The 20,283-nt window shown below is 41.1% G+C and overlaps 1 protein-coding gene across 1 annotated transcript in view; it reads left to right on the forward strand.

Annotated features, from left to right (window-relative positions):
• SFXN2 (sideroflexin 2) overlaps window positions 1-19,880 on the forward strand; it is an 80,450-nt gene extending 60,570 nt beyond the window's left edge. Inside the window, 5 exon segments of the mRNA XM_075352317.1 lie at window positions 861-927; window positions 2,043-2,092; window positions 5,399-5,448; window positions 12,926-12,973; window positions 19,372-19,880. Coding sequence (XP_075208432.1) covers window positions 861-927; window positions 2,043-2,092; window positions 5,399-5,448; window positions 12,926-12,973; window positions 19,372-19,471 — 315 coding nt within the window. The 3' untranslated portion in view covers window positions 19,472-19,880.
• The last annotated feature ends 403 nt before the right edge of the window (window positions 19,881-20,283 follow it).

A 20,283-nucleotide genomic window follows, 5' to 3' on the forward strand; every position in this document is an offset into this window, starting at 1 on the left:
AGTATACTTGAATTCTAAGCCCTACTCCAAAAATAAGCCCTAGTTACAGTCAGTCAGCATTAGGGGAAAGTCAAACTGGGCAAATTCTTAGGGGCCCCCAGCGTATCTATTCTGAGGACGAGCACTCCACTTCGTTAGTTGACCATGGTGAGGCCTGTTGAGCGTGGAACCTGGCTTGTTAAACCACTGTATGGTCTTGGCCACTGTGCCTCAGCTCAGTTTAAGGGTGTTGGCAATCTTCTTATAGCATAGGCTTTCTTTATATAGAGCAACAATTCCTTTTTCAGATCCTCAGAGAATTCTTTGCCATGAGGGGTCATGTTGAACTTCCAGTGACCAGTCTGAGTGATGACACACAATTTAGTTTAAACACAGGTCAAAAAGTCCGTGTAGGGGTGATAATTAGATACAATTTGCTAAAAGGCAACTATACCTGTAAACTAAAGACTCATTAAAATAGAACTTTTAATAATTTTAAATAATATTATAACAATATAAACACACTGTTCCAAGTATTTAAAATAGCTGTAGCCAGCTTAGTGGCCAGCAGCTGACCTTGCATGCCTCCTATGGCGATGCATCGCGACAGTGTCATGCGATGGCAGGGCCCGGCACACTGATGTCGGCTGCTGGCCTTTGTTTGGCCTTCAGTGTGTATTGCGCTGCAGGGACCCAACAAGTCTCTGTGCTACAATGTATTTCAGCTGGATATGCGTCCTCGTATATTTTTTCTATAATAGCCATTACAAATTATAGCTGAGTCCACATTGGGGGGGAGATTTAAATTTTTTACATATAGAAATTGAGTTTGTTTCCATGAATTTATTTTTTATGTTTTTGTTTTGTTTTTTTTTTTTTAGAAAGCTGCCATCAAGGGTATTAGCCAGGTGGTAGTGTCCAGAATTGCCATGGCTGCTCCTGGGATGAGTGAGTATAGTTATTGCCATAGCGAAGAGACACAATATAATGTATTTACCTAATATTCTGCTGGCCAATTTATGCATCGGAAGAAATGTATTATTTTACAAACTTTCAAGACTCCTCCAAAACAAAGTACCTAATCACTGTTTAGGAAAGGTTTATTTTTCTATGCATGTATACATCTCCCCTATTACATCCGAGTGCAATCCGATGTTTCACATGCTCCCATAGACTTGCATAGGTGCATATGAGCCAAGACTCGCTGCCAAACGGAGCATGCTGAGGTTCTTTTTTCATGCCGATATGGTATTAGAAATCAATCACAGATGGGCACTGCCTCATAGGTTTACACTGGCAAGAGTGCAATCTGATGTTTTATCGGATTGCTCTCATCCATATAAAACACAAGTGGAACTGAGGCCTTAGGGAGGGGAGCAGATAACTGCTGTATAGAAATTAATGGGTGAAGTGGAGAGATGAGGCTGGGAGTTAATCCCTTTCTTGAAATGTAACCACTATGCACACTCATCAGGCACTAGTGGCCGGGCTCTATGGAAACCAGCTGTACACTGTGAAAGATAAAGCTCTCACAGCATGATAATGATAGCAGACAGAAAAGCAAGTCAGTTGCTAAGTTGCTTATTTTCAAGGTATCTAACTAAAGCAATTTAATAACGTGCAAATATCTTTTTAATAACTGAAGGATGCCACTTCACTGGGTGTTACTGTCATGTAGAGTCACATAGTCCTCCGTAGGAGCTGTACACATGAACGGACTATTTGCAATATTAGTTCAACATGTAACAGACTGACTTTATAAAAGCTGGACACTGTCTGTAAGATCACTAAATACATTACACATTTAGGCTGAAAGGAAGAATGAATGATCAGATGAACTTTATTTCCAATATGTTCGAATTTGTACAGACAAATTGTTAAGTTGAACACGCAAGTGACCTATCCATACTGATAGGAGTAACACCCGAGCAAAACCTTGACAGATCAATTTTACGTAATTTCATCCAAATTATGACGGAGGTGGCTGAAAATTGTTCATTTCCACCCATGCTTTTTTTTATGTATTACAATGCAAATTTTTATTTGTATTTTTTTTATTTCAGTACTGTTGCCAATTCTGATGCAAAAATTAGAGACCTTTCCCTTCATGAAGGTAAGTGGGAAACACTAATGGTATAGCTGAACCTCTGAGCAATATATTACCCATGTCTGAACAGCACAGGCCTTAGGTTGGTTGGTGCTTTAGGTTAGTTGGTGCCTTGTGCTTTACTCTCTATTATAGTCCCATCTTTAGAGCTTATTGTAGGGGTTTTAACCCCTTCACGACCATGGACGGATATATCCGTCATGGAGCGTGTCCCGTTAAGCCCCGCCCCCTGGCGCGGGCTGGCGGCGGTCGGCACACATATCAGCTGTTTTCAACAGCTGACATGTGTGCCTGCTACCCGCGGGTGGAATCGCTTCCACCCGCGGCCATTAACCCCTTAAATCTTGCTGCCAAAGTCTGGCAGCAAGATCTAAATGCACGCGGCCATGTTTTTTACTTACCGCCGCCCCCACCGGAAGTCACATGCGTTATCACGTGACTATCGGTGGTTGCCATCGTAGCACAGGGTCATGTGATGACGCCTGCAGCTATGATGTTTCACTTTCGTTTTCCCTCGGCCGAGAGCAGAGGGAAAAACAAAGTGACTGAATCTGCTGTTTACAGCTGTATAGCTGTGATCAGCAGATAGATAATAGCGATCGGATTGCTAATCGCTATAGCCCCCTAGGGGGACTAGTAAAATAAAAAAAAAAAGTAAAAAAAAAAAGTTTTAAAAAATAAAAAAAAAAACAACCTAAAAGTTCAAATCACCCCCTTTTCCCCCCCATTGAAAATTAAAGGGTTAAAAAATAAATAAATATACACATATTTGGTATCGCCGCATTCAGAAATGCCCGATCTAGCAAAATATAAAATAAATTAATCTGATTGGTAAACGGCGTAGTGGCAAAAAAATTCCAAACGCCAAAATTACGTTTTTTGGTCGCTGCAAGTTTTACACAAAATGCAATAACAGGCGATCAAAACGTAGCATCTGCGGAAAAATGGTACCATTATAAACGTCAGCTCGAGACGCAAAAAATAAGCCGCCACTGAGCCATAGATCCCAAAAAATAAGAACGCTACGTGTTTCGGAAAATGGCACAAAACGTGCGCCACTTTTATTGGACAAGCTTGTGAATTTTTTTTAACCACTTAGATACAAGTAAACCTATACATGTTTTGTGTCTACAAACTCGCACCGACCTCAGGCATCATACCCACACATCAGTTTTACCATATAGTGAACACCGTGAATAAAACATCCCAAAAACTATAGTGCCATTACACTTTTTTTGCAATTTTTCCGCAGTTGGAATTTTTTTGCTGTTTTCCAGTACACCATCTGGTAAAACTTATGGTTTCATTTAAAAGTACAACTTGTCCCGCAAAAAACAAGCCCTCATATGGCAAGATTGACGGAAAAATAAAAAAGTTACGGCTCTCGGAAGAAGGGGAGCAAAAAACAAAAACGCAAAAACGGAAAGTGCCCCGGGGCTGAAGGGGTTAAATAACGCAGCTTCTTTAGAACACTGTCGGAGAGTTGTGAAGACAGTACTTTGCAATTGATGAACTATGGCATGAAGCTACTTTCTTTTGTAGCTGTTATTCCTGGCCATCGGGTTCAGTAGCGCCTCCTTAAGTATTGACCCATGGATGCAGCCAGTGTGACTATGCCAGGCGTGTGTGTAATATTGTGATGTAGTTGTATTCTCTTTAAAGGGATTGGACAGTGAAAACACATCACCTATCTTCAGGAGAGGGTATAAGTGACATATCGGTGGGGGTCCGACAGCTGGCACCCGCACCTATAGGCAGAACAGGGCACCTTTATCCCTTTTTAACATAGAGTGTCAGTGTATATGTTCAACCGTCACTCCATTAATTCCTTATGGGGCTGCTGAGTGAGGTACTCCAATTTTTTCAGCAGCCCCATAGTGTCACGGTCATCTCCCTGTTTTTAGAGACTAGTGACAGCTTTAGGACTGGGACCTCTCATTTCCATCTGGAACTCTTCATTTCTCTTGGTGCTGAAACCATTAATGTCAGTTTTGCTGCTAGCTTCTTCCCAGCAGAGCATGTCAGCTGCTCTGTAGCCATGTCCCTTTGTGTTTAAACAGCAGAGGTGCCCAGCAATCTTTGCTGATTCCGCTGATCCCGCAGGGTGGGCTAACATGCCACTCAATGCAGCATCACCTGCGAGGTCTCCGCTGTTCAAAAGTCCCCCGCATTTCTGGTCATGTGCACTATGAAGCCAGGTGGACGTGTCCCGGCTTCAGCAAGGTCTAGTGCGCATGACCGGAAGTGCCAGGACTTCTGAACAGCGGACGCAGGTACGTACGTCATCACTAGTGATGCTGCATTGAGTGGCATGTTAGCACGCCTCTGTGGGAGTGCTAACATGCTAAGAGGGCGGACTAGTCAGGGGAAGTAACGTCCTTGTGACTAGTCCCTGGCCTCATTAGCAAATGATAAAAGATCTTTAGAAATACTTTTTCTAAAGATCTCTATATCTTTGCTACCAGATACAGGGACGGTTAGGCAGGGATTAGTAATATCCACCTAGAACTGCTCGTGGTTCTGGGTGATTATTTTACCTGACAGGTCCCCTTTAAGGGGGGAGGTTCCTGCTGCAGCCAGTTGTCACATTTCATCATAATATGGTGTAAAAATAGTGGGGTAAAATGTCTGATTTCCAGGGACACCTACAGAAGTTTTCTATATATGTTTTTCAGCTTTAATTATTATGAACAAAATGCCATATTAGCAGAGGAATGGTTGATATTGTTATGGGGAGATAAGGTATGCACACCAGTGACTATGTAAGGGGAATACATGGAATAGCAGAAACTGCTGTGTGAATACTGACATGAAAAATTCAATAGCTATATGTAAGGATGAAATGTGAAAAATGGAATCTGCATTACTGCCATGAATATATGAATAAAGAGAAATTTAGCTACTGAATTGATCAATGCAATAGGTTTTTTTAGTTTTTTAGGTTTTTGCACCCAGTTCAGACATAGAATGGAGTTCCAAACGTTATTTCTTATTTATTGGTTGATATTGTTACACATTTTTGTTATATTTATCATGTTTAGTGATCTTAATACCCACATAATATATCAATATGTGCCGTACCCCTTAGTGATGGACTATGGCCTGTATCACCTTTTTGCTATGCAGTTACCAAAACATGTTACTTGGTTGCTTAGCAAAAAAACATCACTTGCAGGAATAATTATGGAGTCTGCAGAACTCCCCGATGAATAATTACAACTTCAACATTAGGAAAAATTGTTTAGTTTAATTTTTTGTAAAATGCGCAACATGTTTCTTCCTTTTAAATTTAGCATATTTTTTTTTCTACAGAAAATCCATTTTCTGCACGCTCCCCTGCAAGTTACATTGGCTGGGGGATTGTAAGTAAAACTCTTTTTTGATTTTTTTTTTTTTTTTTTTTTTTTTCAGGAATAGCCTAGTAATAATTGATTAAATGATGTGCTCTACTTGAAAGTCAAGCATTTTAGGCCCTGCACAAGGTATAACTCATAATTTCATAGACTGATTGCTATGAACAGCGCCTCCCATCCCGGGATGTGCACCCTCCGTATCTCCTGACTACTACAGGAGCATCTCAATAAATTAGAATATCAACAAAAAGTTAATTTATTTCTGTAATTTAATATGAAAAGGGAAACACATATATTATATAGAGTCATTACACACAGAGTAGTGCATTCTTATATATTATATAGAGCCATTACACACAGAGGGATCCACTTTGTGTTTATTTCTGTTAATGTTGATGATTATGGCTTACAGACAATGGAAACCCAAAAGTCATTATCTCAGAAAATGAGAACATTATACAAGACCAACTGAAAAAATGATTTTAAACTCAGAAATGTTGGCGCCTACTGAAAAGTCTGTACAGTAAATGCCTCAATACTTGGTCGGGGCTCCTTTTGCATGAATTACTGCATCAATGCAGTGTGGCATGGAGGCAATCAGCCTGTGGCACTGCTGAGGTGTTGTTATGGTTGCTTTGATAGCAGCCTTCAGCTCGTCTGTATTATTGGGTTTGGTGTCTCTCATCTTCCTCTTGACAATATCCCATAGATTCTCTATGGGGTTTAGGTCAGGTGAGTTTGCTGGCCAATCAAGCACAGTGATACTGTGGTTATTAAACCAGGTATTGGTACTTTTGGCAGTGTGGACAGGTGCCAAGTCCTGCTGGAAAATGAAATTTCCATCTCCAAAAAGCTTGTCAGCAGAGGGAAGCATGAGGTGCTCTAAAATTTCCTGGTAGATGGCTGCGCTGACTTTGGTCTTCATAAAACACAATGTACCTACACCAGCAGATGACATGGCTCCCCAAACCATCACTGATTGTGGAAATGTCACACTAGACCTCAAGCAGCTTGGATTGTGGCCTCTCCTCTCTTCCTCCAGACTCTGGGACCGCGATTTCCAAATGAAATAAAAAATGTACTATAATCTGAAAACATCACCTTGCACCGATGAGCAACAGTCCAGTTCTTTTTCTTTTTTCCCCCAGATAAGACGCTTCTGGCTTTGTCTATTGGTCATGAGTGGCTTGACACAAGGAATATGACAGTTCTAGTCCATGTCCTGCATACGTCTGTGTGTGGTGGCTCTTGAAGTGCTGACTCCAGCAGCAGGCCACTCCTTGTGAATCTCCCCCCCCAATTTTTGAATGGCCTTTTCTTAACATTATATCAAGGCCGAGGTTTATCCCGGTTGCTTGTGCACCTTTTTCTACCACACTTTTTCCTTCCACTCAACTTTCTATTAATATGATTGGATACATCACCCTGAACAGTCAGATTTTTTAGCAATGACCTTTGTTGCTTATCCTCCTTGTGGAGTGTGTCAATGACTGCCTCCTGGATATCTGTCAAGTCAGCAGTCTTCCCCATAATTGTGTAGCCTACTGAACCAGACTAAGGGACCATTTTATATGGTTAGAAAGCCTTTGCAGGTGTTTTGTAATCATTATTCTAATTTTCTGATATAAGGACTTTGGGGTTTTCATTGTCTGTAAGTCATAATCATCAACATTAACAGAAATAAACACGTGAAATAGATCACTCTGTGCGTAATGACTCTATATAATATGTGTCTCACTTTTTGTATTGAATTACTGAAATAAATTAACTTTTTGATGATATTCTAATTTATCGAGATGCACTTGTAGCATATAATATTGCTTATGTTAAAAATCCAAATCAGTTGCCTTTGTACCTATTGTGTTAGCCTTTTAGACCTTCGTTTTTAATTCTGTGTATTTACTCTCTTTCTATTATTAGATTTGTCCATGTTATCTATCACTTTCTAAATATAATAGTTACAAAATCTACTGCTAGACATGAAGAAGGGACTTTTGACCACATGAGATTTTCAGATGTTGCAGGGCTCTAACTTGGAGAATGCTCTAATGCCAAATTATCCCTTAATACGACAATACTATCCGATGATGATGTCTGCTTTCTTCTGTCACCAGGTGTTTGCTACCTAATCTGAGAGCAGCATAATGTAGGGGCAGAGATCCTGATTCCAATGATGTGTCATTTACTGGGCTGATTAGTGTTGTTTTGATTAAAATCACTGTTCAATCAGCTGGAGATTATCATTAGAGGACTACTTGGCATTCTGCAGGTAGTCCAGCATATTCATGAGCTTTGTATAACTGCTAGATCTGCAGCAGAGGAAACATTGATTTTATCAAAATGACAGCAAATAGCTCAGTAAGTTACACATCGCTGGAATCAGGGTCTCTGTCTCTACAGTATGCTGCTCTCAGATGGGAATATAAAATTAGCAACAAAAAGAGGAATAAATATCCTCCAAAAGTTACGCATTACTTACGACAAAGAAGGGCAGCAGTTGTACATCGCCCAGGCAAAACTAGTACTCTAGCAGGATACAGCCAAGCCCCCACTAAGTGGAGGCATCACAGGTACAGGAGGAGCAAATCACACACATACACTTCCAAAAATTGGAAGGGGAGATTGCTGGATGATGACACTGCACACTGATGGCTTGCATAGAGCGCTGTTCACACATGCAGATGCACAGTACCTAGCACTAGTTTTTGGCCTTAGCGATGTACAACTGCAGCCCTTCTTTGTTATAAGTAATGCTTAATTTTTGGAGGATATTATCCTCTTTTTGTTGCTACTTTTATATTTAGTGTAAGGACCTACAAGCATGAGGTTCCTGTGACGAGGGTTGTAGGCTTCCGTATTCTGGCCATAATACCAACTAAAACCTCATATTTTTTTGTACAGGATTCAGCCAGGCCCCTTTCTGTTAGGCCGTGCATATTAGAGTTCCTGTCCTGTCGCACAGATGGAGTACGGCTTGGCAGCCCGCCTGATCTAATATTATGGGCGTCACTCAATAGGCTGCAGGCTTGTGACTGTGCATCTGCATGCGTGAACAGCGCTCTATGCAAGCCATCAGTGTGCAGTTTTATCATCCAGCAATCGCCCCCTCCATTTTTTGGTAGTGTGTGTGTGATTTGCTCCTCCTGCACCTGTGATGCCTCCACTTATTGGGGGTTTGGCTGTATCCTGCTAGAGTACTAGTTTTTGGCCTGGGCGATGTACAACTGCAGCCCTTCTTTGTTGTAAGTAATGCTCTCAGATTGGGGAGCAAAAACCTGGTGACAGATTGTTTAACCCCTTCACGACCAAGGACGTACTGGTATGTTCTTAGCCGTGTCTGTCCCTTTAATACAGGCTGATCAGCAGATGTGTAGCTAACAGGCCTGTTGACCCCTTAGATTGCGCTGTCAAACTCTGACAGCTCGATCTAAAGCTCTGGAGCGGGGATCACGCTATTCCATGATGACATCAGTGGCCCTGTGACACGATCACAGGGCGCCAATGAATTCTCCATATTTTCAAAATGGTTGGCATCGCAGCGTGGGGTCAGATGATGACCACCCCTGTTGCTGCCATGACGTGTTTCCTGTAAATGCTGGCAGAGCGCCGACACTCACAGTAACACCAGCATTTCTCCTGATCAGCGCGATGCTGAAGAATCACTCTTATCAGGAGAAGCAATTGGACTGTGCAGGCATAAAGTCCCCTAAAAGGGCTAATAAAATGAATAAAAAGGTAAAAAAAAAGTTTTAAAACATATGAAAAAACCTTAAAAGGGATGAATGTGATGCTAATGAGAGCAGAAGGAGAACCTGAAATACTTACTTTTTGTGGTACTTACTAATTTATAAGTATTTCAAGTTCTTTTTCTGCTTTCATTGCTGCCGCATTCAGTATGTCAGCCTCTGGATTATATAGGCCAGACCGACTCCACGGTGTCTCCATCTGCCTCAATATAGGGAATCTTATGTCAGGGGTTCCGTATTTCAGAGTTTTACATGGAAACCCCAGTGTAAGTGCTCAGCGTACAGCGCAGGATAAATGTGAGACACACCTTACTGCAATCTTTGGGAGGCCGAATAAACAAATCAACAGCAGGTCAAGATTCGGTTTATTTTTCTTTTATGCCATTACTCGTGCATTACAAGTGATAGGGTGGCTTTATTTGTCGGATCAGTGAATACCAGATACTAATGTGTGTGTGTGTGTGTGTGTGTGTGTGTGTGTTTTGGCTGCTATTGCACACTAAGGGGGGCTTTGCACACTACGACATCGCAGGTGCGATGTCGGTGGGGTCAAATTGAAAATGACGTACTTCCGGCATCGCATGCAACATCGTAGTGTGTAAAGGCTCGATGATACGATTAACGAGCGCAAAAGCGTCGTAATCGTATCATCGGTGCAGCGTCGGCGTAATCCAAGATTACGCTGACGCGATGGCCCAATGTTGTTCCTCGTTCCTGCGGCAGCACACATCGCTGTGTGTGAAGCCGCAGGAGCGAGGAACATCTCCTACCGGCGTCACTGCGGCTTCCGTAGGATATGCGTAAGGAAGGAGGTGGGCAGGATGTTTACATCCCGCTCATCCCCGCCCCTCCGCTCCTTTTGGCCGCCTGCCGTGTGACGTCGCAGTGACGCCATACGACCCGCCCCCTTAATAAGGAGGCGGGTCGCCGGCCAGAGCGACGGTCGCAGGACAGGCGAGTCCATGTGAAGCTGCCGTAGCGATAATGTTCGCTACGGCAGTTATCACAAGGATATCGCCGCTGCGACGGGGGCGGGAACTATCGCGCTCGGCATCGCAGCATCGGCCAGCGATGTCGCAGCGTGCAAAGTGCCCCTAAGAAAGTAAATATCCCAGCTCACCAATCTGTAGATCTAGATGTCCATTTGGGCCAGTGCACGGTGTCTGTGTTCGGCTTCCACAGGTGTAGCAATCATTGAAGGGAGGAAGGGGTAGAAAACAAATCCAGCACTGATGTCCATAAAAAATTATTCTTCTTTATTTCAAAAAACTCCTTAATCATAGGCACATTTGCCTATGATTAAGGAGTTTTTTCTCTGAAACGTCTAAGGCGTAATTAGGGCTTTTGGAAGGATTGATCCATTCTAATTTTTATGATGAATTTGAAATAAAGAAGCATAATTTTTTATGGACATCAGTGCTGGATTTGTTTTCTCTCCCTTCCTACCTTCAATGATTATTGCACACTAAAATGTCTCTTGTTTGTTTGGGGTTTTTTGTTTTTTCTTTTTTATAATTTTTCTGAATTTCTGCCAAAAGAGTAATGTGAGGGCTTGTTTTTTCCAGGACGAGGTGACATTTTTATGTGTACCATTTTTGGGCACATAATGTATTCTGATCACTTTGCAATTTGATTTTTAGTAGGCAGAATAAACAAAACCCAGCAATTTAAAAACTGTTTTTTGGGGGAGTTTTATTTATTTTTTTTTTTTATGCTGTTCACCATGCGGTATAAGTGACAGCTTTATTCTTCGAGTTAGTACAGTTACAGCTAAACCATATTTACATTTTTTTTTATGTTTTGCACAATAAAAACTATTTAATAGAATATAGCAATGCAAAAACAATTGCTGTTTGGAGCATTATAACTTATTATTTTTCTGATGATGGAGCTGTTTGGCAGCTTGTTTTTTGCAGGACAAGATGAGGTTTTTAGCTATACCATTTACATTTACATTCATCTTTTGATTGCGTTTTATTCTACTTTTTGTTTTTTGGCAGTTTTATGAAAAAGCAGTTTATTGCTTTTTTTTTTGTTTTTTTTCACAGTGTTCACAAAGGGGTTACATAGTGTGACAGATTTATAGGGTGGGTTATTCCAGTCTTGCCGATACAAAATGTGTACTTTTTAATGTTTTGTTTTTTTTTGTTTTACATATATGTATTTCTTGGTATATATATAAATAGATAGATCTTACATTTTTTTATTATTACTAACTTAGTTTCTCTAATATTAATATCATTACCTTGAAAGCTAATATGAATATAATGCAATGCATTACAGCTTTCAGTGCTGCACTGACAGAAGCCTCTAAGGGGTACTTTGCACGTTGCGACATGTAAAACCTAGATGCGTCGATAAACGATCGCAAAAGCTTCGTAAATCAGTGATCTGTGCAGCGTCAGTCATTTTCATAATGTCGCACCAATAGGACATACGATGTTGTTCCTCGTTCCTGCGGCAGCACACATCGCTGTGTGAAGCCACAGGAGCGAGGAACATCTCCTTACCTGCGTCCCGGCGGCAATGCGGAAGGAAGGAGGTGGGCAGGATGTTTACGTCCCGCTCATCTCCGCCCCCCTGCTTCTATTGGCCGCCTGCCGTGTGACATCGCTGTGACGCTGCACGACCCGCCCCCTTAGGAAGGAGGCGGGTCGCCGGCCAGAGCGACGTCGCAGGGCAGGTAAGTGCGTTTGAAGCTGCCGTAGCGATAATGTTCACTACGGCAGCTATCACAAGATATCGCATGTGCGACGGGGGCGGGGACTATCGCGCTCGGCATCGCTATCATCGGCTAGCGATGTCGCAGCATGCAAAGTACCCCTAAGACAGTGCTTCTGGCATGGTGTAACAGGCTTGGCTTAGCCAGCAAACCTGAAGGTATTCATGACGACCTCTGGGTGCCATGGCAACGATCGGGCAATCGTGATGACATTGCGGGAGTGCCGATCAGACAGGAGAGGGGACTACCTCCCTCTCCCAGCCTCTCCTAAATGTTGCAATTAGTATTGATTACAGTATTTAAGGGGTTCAACAGCTCGGGGCTGTACAGGCACTACTCCTGGCTGTGAGAGCCGGGGGGCAACGCAGTTATGTAAGCTTATCTTCCGGTGGCGATCGGGTGGGCACAGCTCCTGTGACCCGCACGATCGCCATGATGAACCCATAACTCAGAGGTTGGGAACACATTCCCAACCATGATGTATGGATATGTAACATGTAATGAAGGGGTTACGGGTCCCTGAATATGACTGGTGGCACATTATGACCACTGATTTGTAAACCTCAACCGATCAGCTGTCTTTTTAGTAGCCTGTTTACACTGGCAGACCAAAGTAAATGCGCATTGTTCTGTGCACATAGGCTGCCGCGGTTCTCGGCGGTGGAAGTTCTGTTTTACAGAGGACCATGCACTGCAAAAATAAGAATATTTTGCGCTGCATAAAAGATAATTTCACCTCTTTAACAAACGTTTTGCTCATTCATCATGTGATCATTGGCCTGTTTACACTGAAAGATCATCATGAAATGAGTCTTTTCCTTTTTAATAACACTGGTTCTTGATAATCTTTCAGTATAAATGCAGCTTAGGGATGTTTGGTGACTACCGTTGTCATTTCACAGATTCCTCATTGCACCTAGATTGCATTGTAGATGGGATTTCAGGCTGATCTGTTCTTTCCTGTGAAATAAACCTACAATCTGTAATTATCTTGTTTTTTTTTTTTCTTGTTTTACAGCTTGCTGTTCATGGTTCCTGTTGCCTGTTCGTTGTTTCCGCAGCAATGGTAATGTTCATGAGTGTTATTATAGAACAAACATCTTGGTGTGGCTCTAGAAAGCTGTTTTAATTTTGTTGCAACAGTTTTTTTCCCCTTAGTTACATGGTAAACATTTATGATCAGATTTAGGCTATGCGCGCACCCTGCAGATTTGTTTCTCCAGCGAAAAATGCACCCTCTGGCATAAAAACTTCACCTCTAGCCAAAAAAAGCATAAAAAAAAGCATGAGTTTTTACCGCGTTTTAGTAAGTTTTTGGTGCGTTTTTGTCCCTGCGTTTTTTTTAACATTATTATTGGTAAAACACAGGGACCTGCAGAAAAGAAGTGATATGCTGCTTCTTTTTGCTGCACAAAAACTGCAGCAAAACCTGTAAGGAAAAAAGACGCAACGTGCGCACAGCATTTCGGATTTCTCATAGACTTTGCTGGGGAAGGACTGCATGAAGTTTATGAACACAAACTGCACCGATTCTGCAGCAAAAAAAAAGCAGTGTGTGCACAGGGCCTTACAGTATTTTCATGCTGGTTTGCAGTATCAGTATGTGTTATAATTATGTGATGCACATCAGCATTTGTCGTAGGTTTTATTAGGGCATAAAGATAGATTATTTTTTTTTCTTAAATATGACCTTTCACTAAATTTTTCATGTTAAACTGGACACTTGATGTAATCATTGCTGTAGACTGGAGTAAAATGTTGTTGATTTTTTTTTTTCTCTCTCCATTGAGGAAATATTAGCAAAGTATTTGGCACCTAATGCGTTAACAACCAGTTGAACTTAAAGGGGTTGTCCATTACTAGTACAATATTTTCTGATGCCACAGGTTTCCCCCAGTTAAAATAATAAAGCCTATAGTCCTCTCCCGCACCGGCGCCCTTCCAGCTATGCTACGGCTTGTGTGATGTCATAACGCCGTGCGAACCCCGTGTCCAATCAGTGCCGGCTTTAGTCTCCCCACCGTCAGACCAAATGAGAATCAACAGGCAGTGAGTGCAGTCACGTCCTGTTGATTAACTCGTTTGATCCCAAGGCGGGAAGATTGGTGCCAGCAGGGATTGGATACGGGGCTTGCGTGACGTCACGTGAGCCCTGGCACCGTGAGCTGCGGCACAGCTGGAACGACACCGATACTGAAAGTGAGTATAGGCTTTATCATTTTACATGGGGGAAATGTGGAATCGGAAGGGGTTGTCCTAGTAGTGGACAACCCCTTTTAAAATACTTGTTTGTCTTTTCACTGTATAATGCTGACCAATCATAATCAAGCAGCAACACACTGGAGAAAGAAGAACACGCCCCCACCATAGCTTAGACAATGTTTCTCAGTATGTGAGATGTAAGGATACAACCCTGATCTCCTGAGCTAACCTCTTGCATGAATAAAACATGCTGGAGGTATATAATATAGATGTATTATGTATATGTAGATATATAATCAACACCCTTCAGATAAGATCATTATATGAGCAGAGCTGGTTGTCATTCTATGTCTCACAGAGGAATAATCACCAATTGTTAGAGAGCAAACCCATGCCAACACTCATAGGTAGAGTAAAATTGTGAATGTATAATATCATAACCATGAGTGTGGGGGTCTATGGGATCAATGGGACCATTCGGAAATTAACGTACAAAACCAAAGAAGAAAAACCGAACAAGTGGTCACAAATGACAATGTCTTTATTAATATTCCATTAAAAAGAAAAAAAAATTATTAAATATAAATTATTTTAAAAAACACAACCATTGGCTGGAAGGAAAAGGGCGTCACAATGGAAATTATCTGCAAACCACAATTTGGTTTAAGCATATATTTGTGTAAAAAAGTACAAAGTAACTACCAGCAAGTGTCCTGTGCTGAAAAAAGTAGTCATAAATTAAGTTACAGTGTGCACACCTACTTGTTGCCTTAATATGCAACAATGGTGAAACCAAAAACGTTTTTCAACCAAGTATATGTGTAGACTATACCAAAATTCTGGTTATAGTGAGGTAAAGCTAATCATAGGGGGTTGCAGGAAAAAATTGTAAGAGGAAACTGCTCCGTAATGTAAATGATAGCCAAATGCTAAATAGTCATTTGGAATCGCATTAAGCCAGAAATAGGCACAATATAAGTGCAAGTAAATAGGAAAATTCAAGAGAATTTACCAGAAGGAGTTGAAGCACTGATCCTTGTGTGTGACGCCCACCCCGACGCGCGCACGTTTCATTGCCGTCTTTTTCAGGGGGTGAAGAAAACAGCAACGAAACGTGTGCGCGTCGGGGTGGGCGTGTCACACAAGGATCAGTGCTTCAACTCCTAGTAAATCCTGGTAGTTACTTTGTACTTTTTTACACACATATATGCCTAAACCAAATTCCAAATTGTGGTTTGCAGGTTATTTCCCTTGTGACATCCTTTTCCTTGCAGCCATTGGTTGTGGGTTTTTTTAAATATTTATATTTAATAATTGTTTTTTTTTATTGAATATTAATAAAGACATTGTTATTTGTGACCACTTGTTCGGTTTTCCTTCTTTGGTTATGTCTCACACAGGAGTAGCCTGCTCTTCTCTCCTTGCAGAGCAATTACAATTTGATGTATGACAGACACAAGTGTGGTACTGGAAATAATCTTACTGGAAAGACAAAAAGGCGCATATAAGGTCTTATCCTTTTGTGTGTGTCCGGTTGGGACCCGGTCGCTCTCAGCCCTTAGCCACATTGAGGCCTATCTTAGACCCATGGTAAGGTTTTAATATTAGAGAGTGTAGGTACTATCCCAACTGGGTACACCTTGACGTTTGGTAGGATAGCTTTATGCTTTTTTTGATCAAAAACAGTGTTTACTAAGTACCCTATGTTTATATGCACTATGCTTTTATTTAGTTACAGCAGGGTATGTTTTCACAATTTTTTCCTTGGTTTCTCCTAGTAAATCCTGGTAGTTACTTTGTACTTTTTTACACACATATATGCTTAAACCAAATTGTGGTTTGCAGGTTATTTCCCTTGTGACGTCCTTTTCCTTGCAGCCATTGGTTGTGGTTTTTTTTAAATATTTATATTTAATAATTGTTTTTTTTTATTGAATATTAATAAAGACATTGTTATTTGTGACCACTTGTTCGGTTTTCCTTCTTTGGTTATGTCTCACACAGGAGTAGCCTGCTCTTCTCTCCCTGCAGAGCAGTTACAATTTGATGTATGACAGACACAAGTGTGGTACTGGAAATAATCTTACTGGAAAGACAAAAAGGCGCATATAAGGTCTTATCCTTATGTAGGATGTATTAGAAATTATCTTAGAGTGGCTCACCTGGAAGGGTTGTGAGAAAGTCACAACCACTTTGAAGGCTTTGAGAAAACAACTGCCTCAGTCCACATGGAAGACTATCGTGAATGAAGAGATGAATGTGGCGAAAACACTGCACTGCCGTAGCAATAGACCAAGAAGGAGATCCTGGATAGTGATATTTATTAAACGCGTTTCGGAGACTGTCTCCTTCTTCAGGACAAAGAATCACGGATGTACCTTTTGTACGGCACGGTGGCTCAGTGGTTAGCACTGCAGTCTTGCAGCACTGAGGTCCTGGGTTCAAATCCCACCAAGGACAACATCTGCAGAAGTTTGTATGTTCTCCCCGTGTTTGCATGGGTTTCCTCCGGGTTCTCCGGTTTCCTCCCACACTCCAAAAACATAGTGTTAGGGAATTTAGATTGTGAGCTCCAATGGGGACAGTGTTGCCAATGTATGTAAAGCGCTGTGGAATTAATAGCGCTATATAAATTAATAAATATTATTATTATTATTATTATTATTATTATTATTATTATTGTTACATCTGTGATTCTTTGTCCTGAAGAAGGAAACTTAGTCCCTGAAATGCTTATTGCTACAGCAGCACGATGTTTTAATCCCCTTCATCTCTCCATTCACAATAACAAGTGTGGCACTGACACTATTCAGCTAATCTCCAGACAGATAGTATGTGGAGAAGAGGAGGAGAAGAAAAATCTAGCTCCCACAGTAATAGTATATAATGTCTTTCCCGGGCTATGAGTAAGAGCAAACTGCTCGCAACACGTAGACCAGCGATTCTTATGTTTTTTTAATGGTTGAAATAAGAAAGTGTTTTTAATTGAAGTCTGTGTTGCCATTATATACTATTACTGTGGGAGCTGGATTTTTTTTCTTCTCCTCTTGAATTCTTCACCTTTGCACCGGCTCAGAGACCTCCATGTACCGCACACTTGGCTGCATTATCTATTCAAACACTTGATGGACTAGTGAGCTGATTGCCCTATCTTTTCATCTTATGGTATGTGGGGAAGGGCAGTATACACTGTGTGCAGAATTATTAGGCAAATGAGTATTTTGATCACATGATACTTTTTATACAAGTTGTCCTACTCCAAGCTGAATAGGCTTGAGAGCCAACTACCAATTAAGTAAATCAGGTGATGTGCATCTCTGTAATGAGGAGGGGTGCGGTGTAATGACATCAACACTCTATATAAGGTGTGCTTAATTATTAGGTAACTTCCTTTCCTTTGGCAAAATGGGTCAGAAGAAAGATTTGATGGGCTCTGAAAAGTCCAAAACTGAGATGTCTTGCAGAGGGATGCAGCAGTATTGAAATTGCCAAACTTTTGAAGTGTGATCACCTAGCAATCAAGTGTTTCATGGCGAATAGCCAACAGGGTCGCAAGAAGCGTGTTGGGCAAAAAAGGCGCAAAATAACTGCCCATGAATTGAAGAAAATCAAGCGTGAAGCTGCCAAGTTGCCATTTGCCACCAGTTTGGTCATATTTCAGAGCTGCAACATTACTGGAGTATCAAAAAGCACAAGGTGTGCCATACTCTGGGACATGGCCAAGGTAAGGAAGGCTGAAAAACGACCACCTTTGAACAAGAAACATAAGATAAAACGTCAAGACTGGGCCAAGAAATATCTTAAGACTTATTTTTCAAAGGTTTTATGGACCGATGAAATGAGAGTGACTCTTGATGGGCCAGATGGATGGGCCAGAGGCTAAATCAGTAAAGGGCAGAGAGCTCCACTCCAACACAGACGCCAGCAAGGTGGAGGTGGGGTACTGGTATGGGCTGGTATCATCAAAGATGAACTTGTGGGACCTTTTCAGGTTGAGGATGGAGTGAAGCCCAACTCCCAGACCTACTGCCAATTTCTGGAAGACAACCTCTTCAAGCAGTGGTACAGGAAGAAGTCGGTATCGTTCAAGAAAAGCATTATTTTCATGCAGGACAATGCTCCATCACATGCATCCAACTACTCCACAGCGTGGCTGGCCAGTAAAGGTCTAAAAGATGAAAAAATAATGACATGGCCCCTTTTTTCACCTGAGCTGAACCCCATAGAGAAACTGTGGTGCCTCATAAAATGTAAGATCTACAGTGAGGGAAAATAGTACACTTCTCGGAACAGTGTCTGGGAGGCTGTGGTGGCTGCTGCACGCAATGTTGATCGTAAACAGATCAAGCAACTGACAGAATCTATGGATGGTCGGCTGTAGAGTGTCATCATAAAGAAAGGTGGCTATATTAGTCACTAATTTTTGAGGGGTTTGTTTTTGCATGTCAGAAATGTTTATTTCTAAATTTTGTGCAGTTTTATTGGTTTACCTGGTGAAAATAAACAAGTGAGATGGGAATATATTTGGTTTTTATTAAGTTGCCTAATAATTCTGCACAGTAAGAGTTACCTGCACAAACAGATATCCTCCAAAGATAGCCAAATCTAAAAAAAAAAAAAACACAAAACACTCCAACTTCCAAAACTATTAAGCTTTGATATTTGAGTCTTTTGGGTTGATTGAGGACATAGTTGTTGATCAATAATAAAAAAAAATCCTCTAAAATACAATTTGCCTAATTATTCTGCACAAGGTGCAGATGTGAAAGTACTAGAAGAGAAAGAGCTGAGTTTGTTACTCAATATTGCTACGCTCAGCTAGGCTGCCCCTTCACCTACTCTGACTGCTGGGACCTTTATTTGAAGGGTGTTAGATATTTGTGCTCTAATTTTAGCGCTTTAAAATCATGAAGGAGGTTAGACCAGGAGACTGTGAGAAACTGGCTCTAAGTTATTGTGGGGGCGTGTTCTTCTTTCTCCAGTGTGTTGCGGTCTGCTTATGATTGGTCAGCATCCTACAGGGGGAAGAAGTACACGCCAGTGAAACCATCTGAGAACACTCACTTTAACATGTAACTCGTCAGGTGCCAAAAACTTTAATTGCTGTTAAACATGAAAAATTGGTAAAAATTTCATGAGACAACTTCTTTTTAAGGAACTAAATTCTAGCAGTATTAACATGATTGTATACTACCAGATATTGTACAATTTATATAAACCTACTGAAGAACTTACCAACCTCCAGTATTTATTTTATTTCAGTTCAATGGCCGTGAAAAGTCTAGAACCTGAACTCAGAGATTCAATCCAGAATCAATATGGAGACAAAGTTCAATATGTTTACTTTAACAAAGGCTTGTAACCAATGGACGATAACTGTTGAAAACCTGGAAACCTGTTGTATTCTTAAGCCAAAATGAAAAGACTCTTTTTATGCTAGCTGATATCCTTCTGAAGAGGCGATTGCAATTTCTCATGGTATCTTTATTTTTGGTGGTTGAGAAAGTTGCATGATATAAGCAAGATATTAATGGATCACTGTGAGAAATGTTTTATCTGTGTGTATAGTGTGACGAACAGGCCTCAAGTAGACAACTACTGGTCATCTGTCATCTGGAAGAAAGAGTTTTGCTATCTGAGATTGCATTCACTTTCCATTGAATTTATAGCAGAGCAATAAACCAGAGGTGGATATCAACATGTCCGTGTGTTCGTACAACCTTCTATTAATTTTTGTTTAAGGCGTACCCGTCATAAATGTATCTAACCTATTAATGTTTTCCCTCCATTGTGTTTAATTTCTATAGGTGCACATTTCTCTAACTATGTTGAGTGAGTGGGACCCTCCAGCTTCAAATCTGTAGATCTGCCTTGTTAACTTCTGTACTTCCGCTGTCGCAGAATGAGGCACAGAATAAAGGCCCTTTTACAAAGGCCAATTAGTGGAATGACTGTTCGAGATGTCTTAGGGATTGTCCACGTTTCTTTTATGCTGTGCATTCATTGGTTCAATCTAAATCCCTTAAAAAAAAATTAGATGGAACCCCAAATGGAGCCTTTGTCTACAGTGAAACAAACGGGCTTCAAATGGAATCTTTTGGGGATTTTTTTTTATGCTTTGTGTCCTAGATTATCAACTAAAGCAGGCTTTACACGCTGCGACGTCGCTAGCAA

The sequence above is a fragment of the Anomaloglossus baeobatrachus genome, chromosome 5 (genome assembly GCF_048569485.1).
Source record: "Anomaloglossus baeobatrachus isolate aAnoBae1 chromosome 5, aAnoBae1.hap1, whole genome shotgun sequence".
Lineage (NCBI taxonomy): Eukaryota > Metazoa > Chordata > Amphibia > Anura > Aromobatidae > Anomaloglossus > Anomaloglossus baeobatrachus.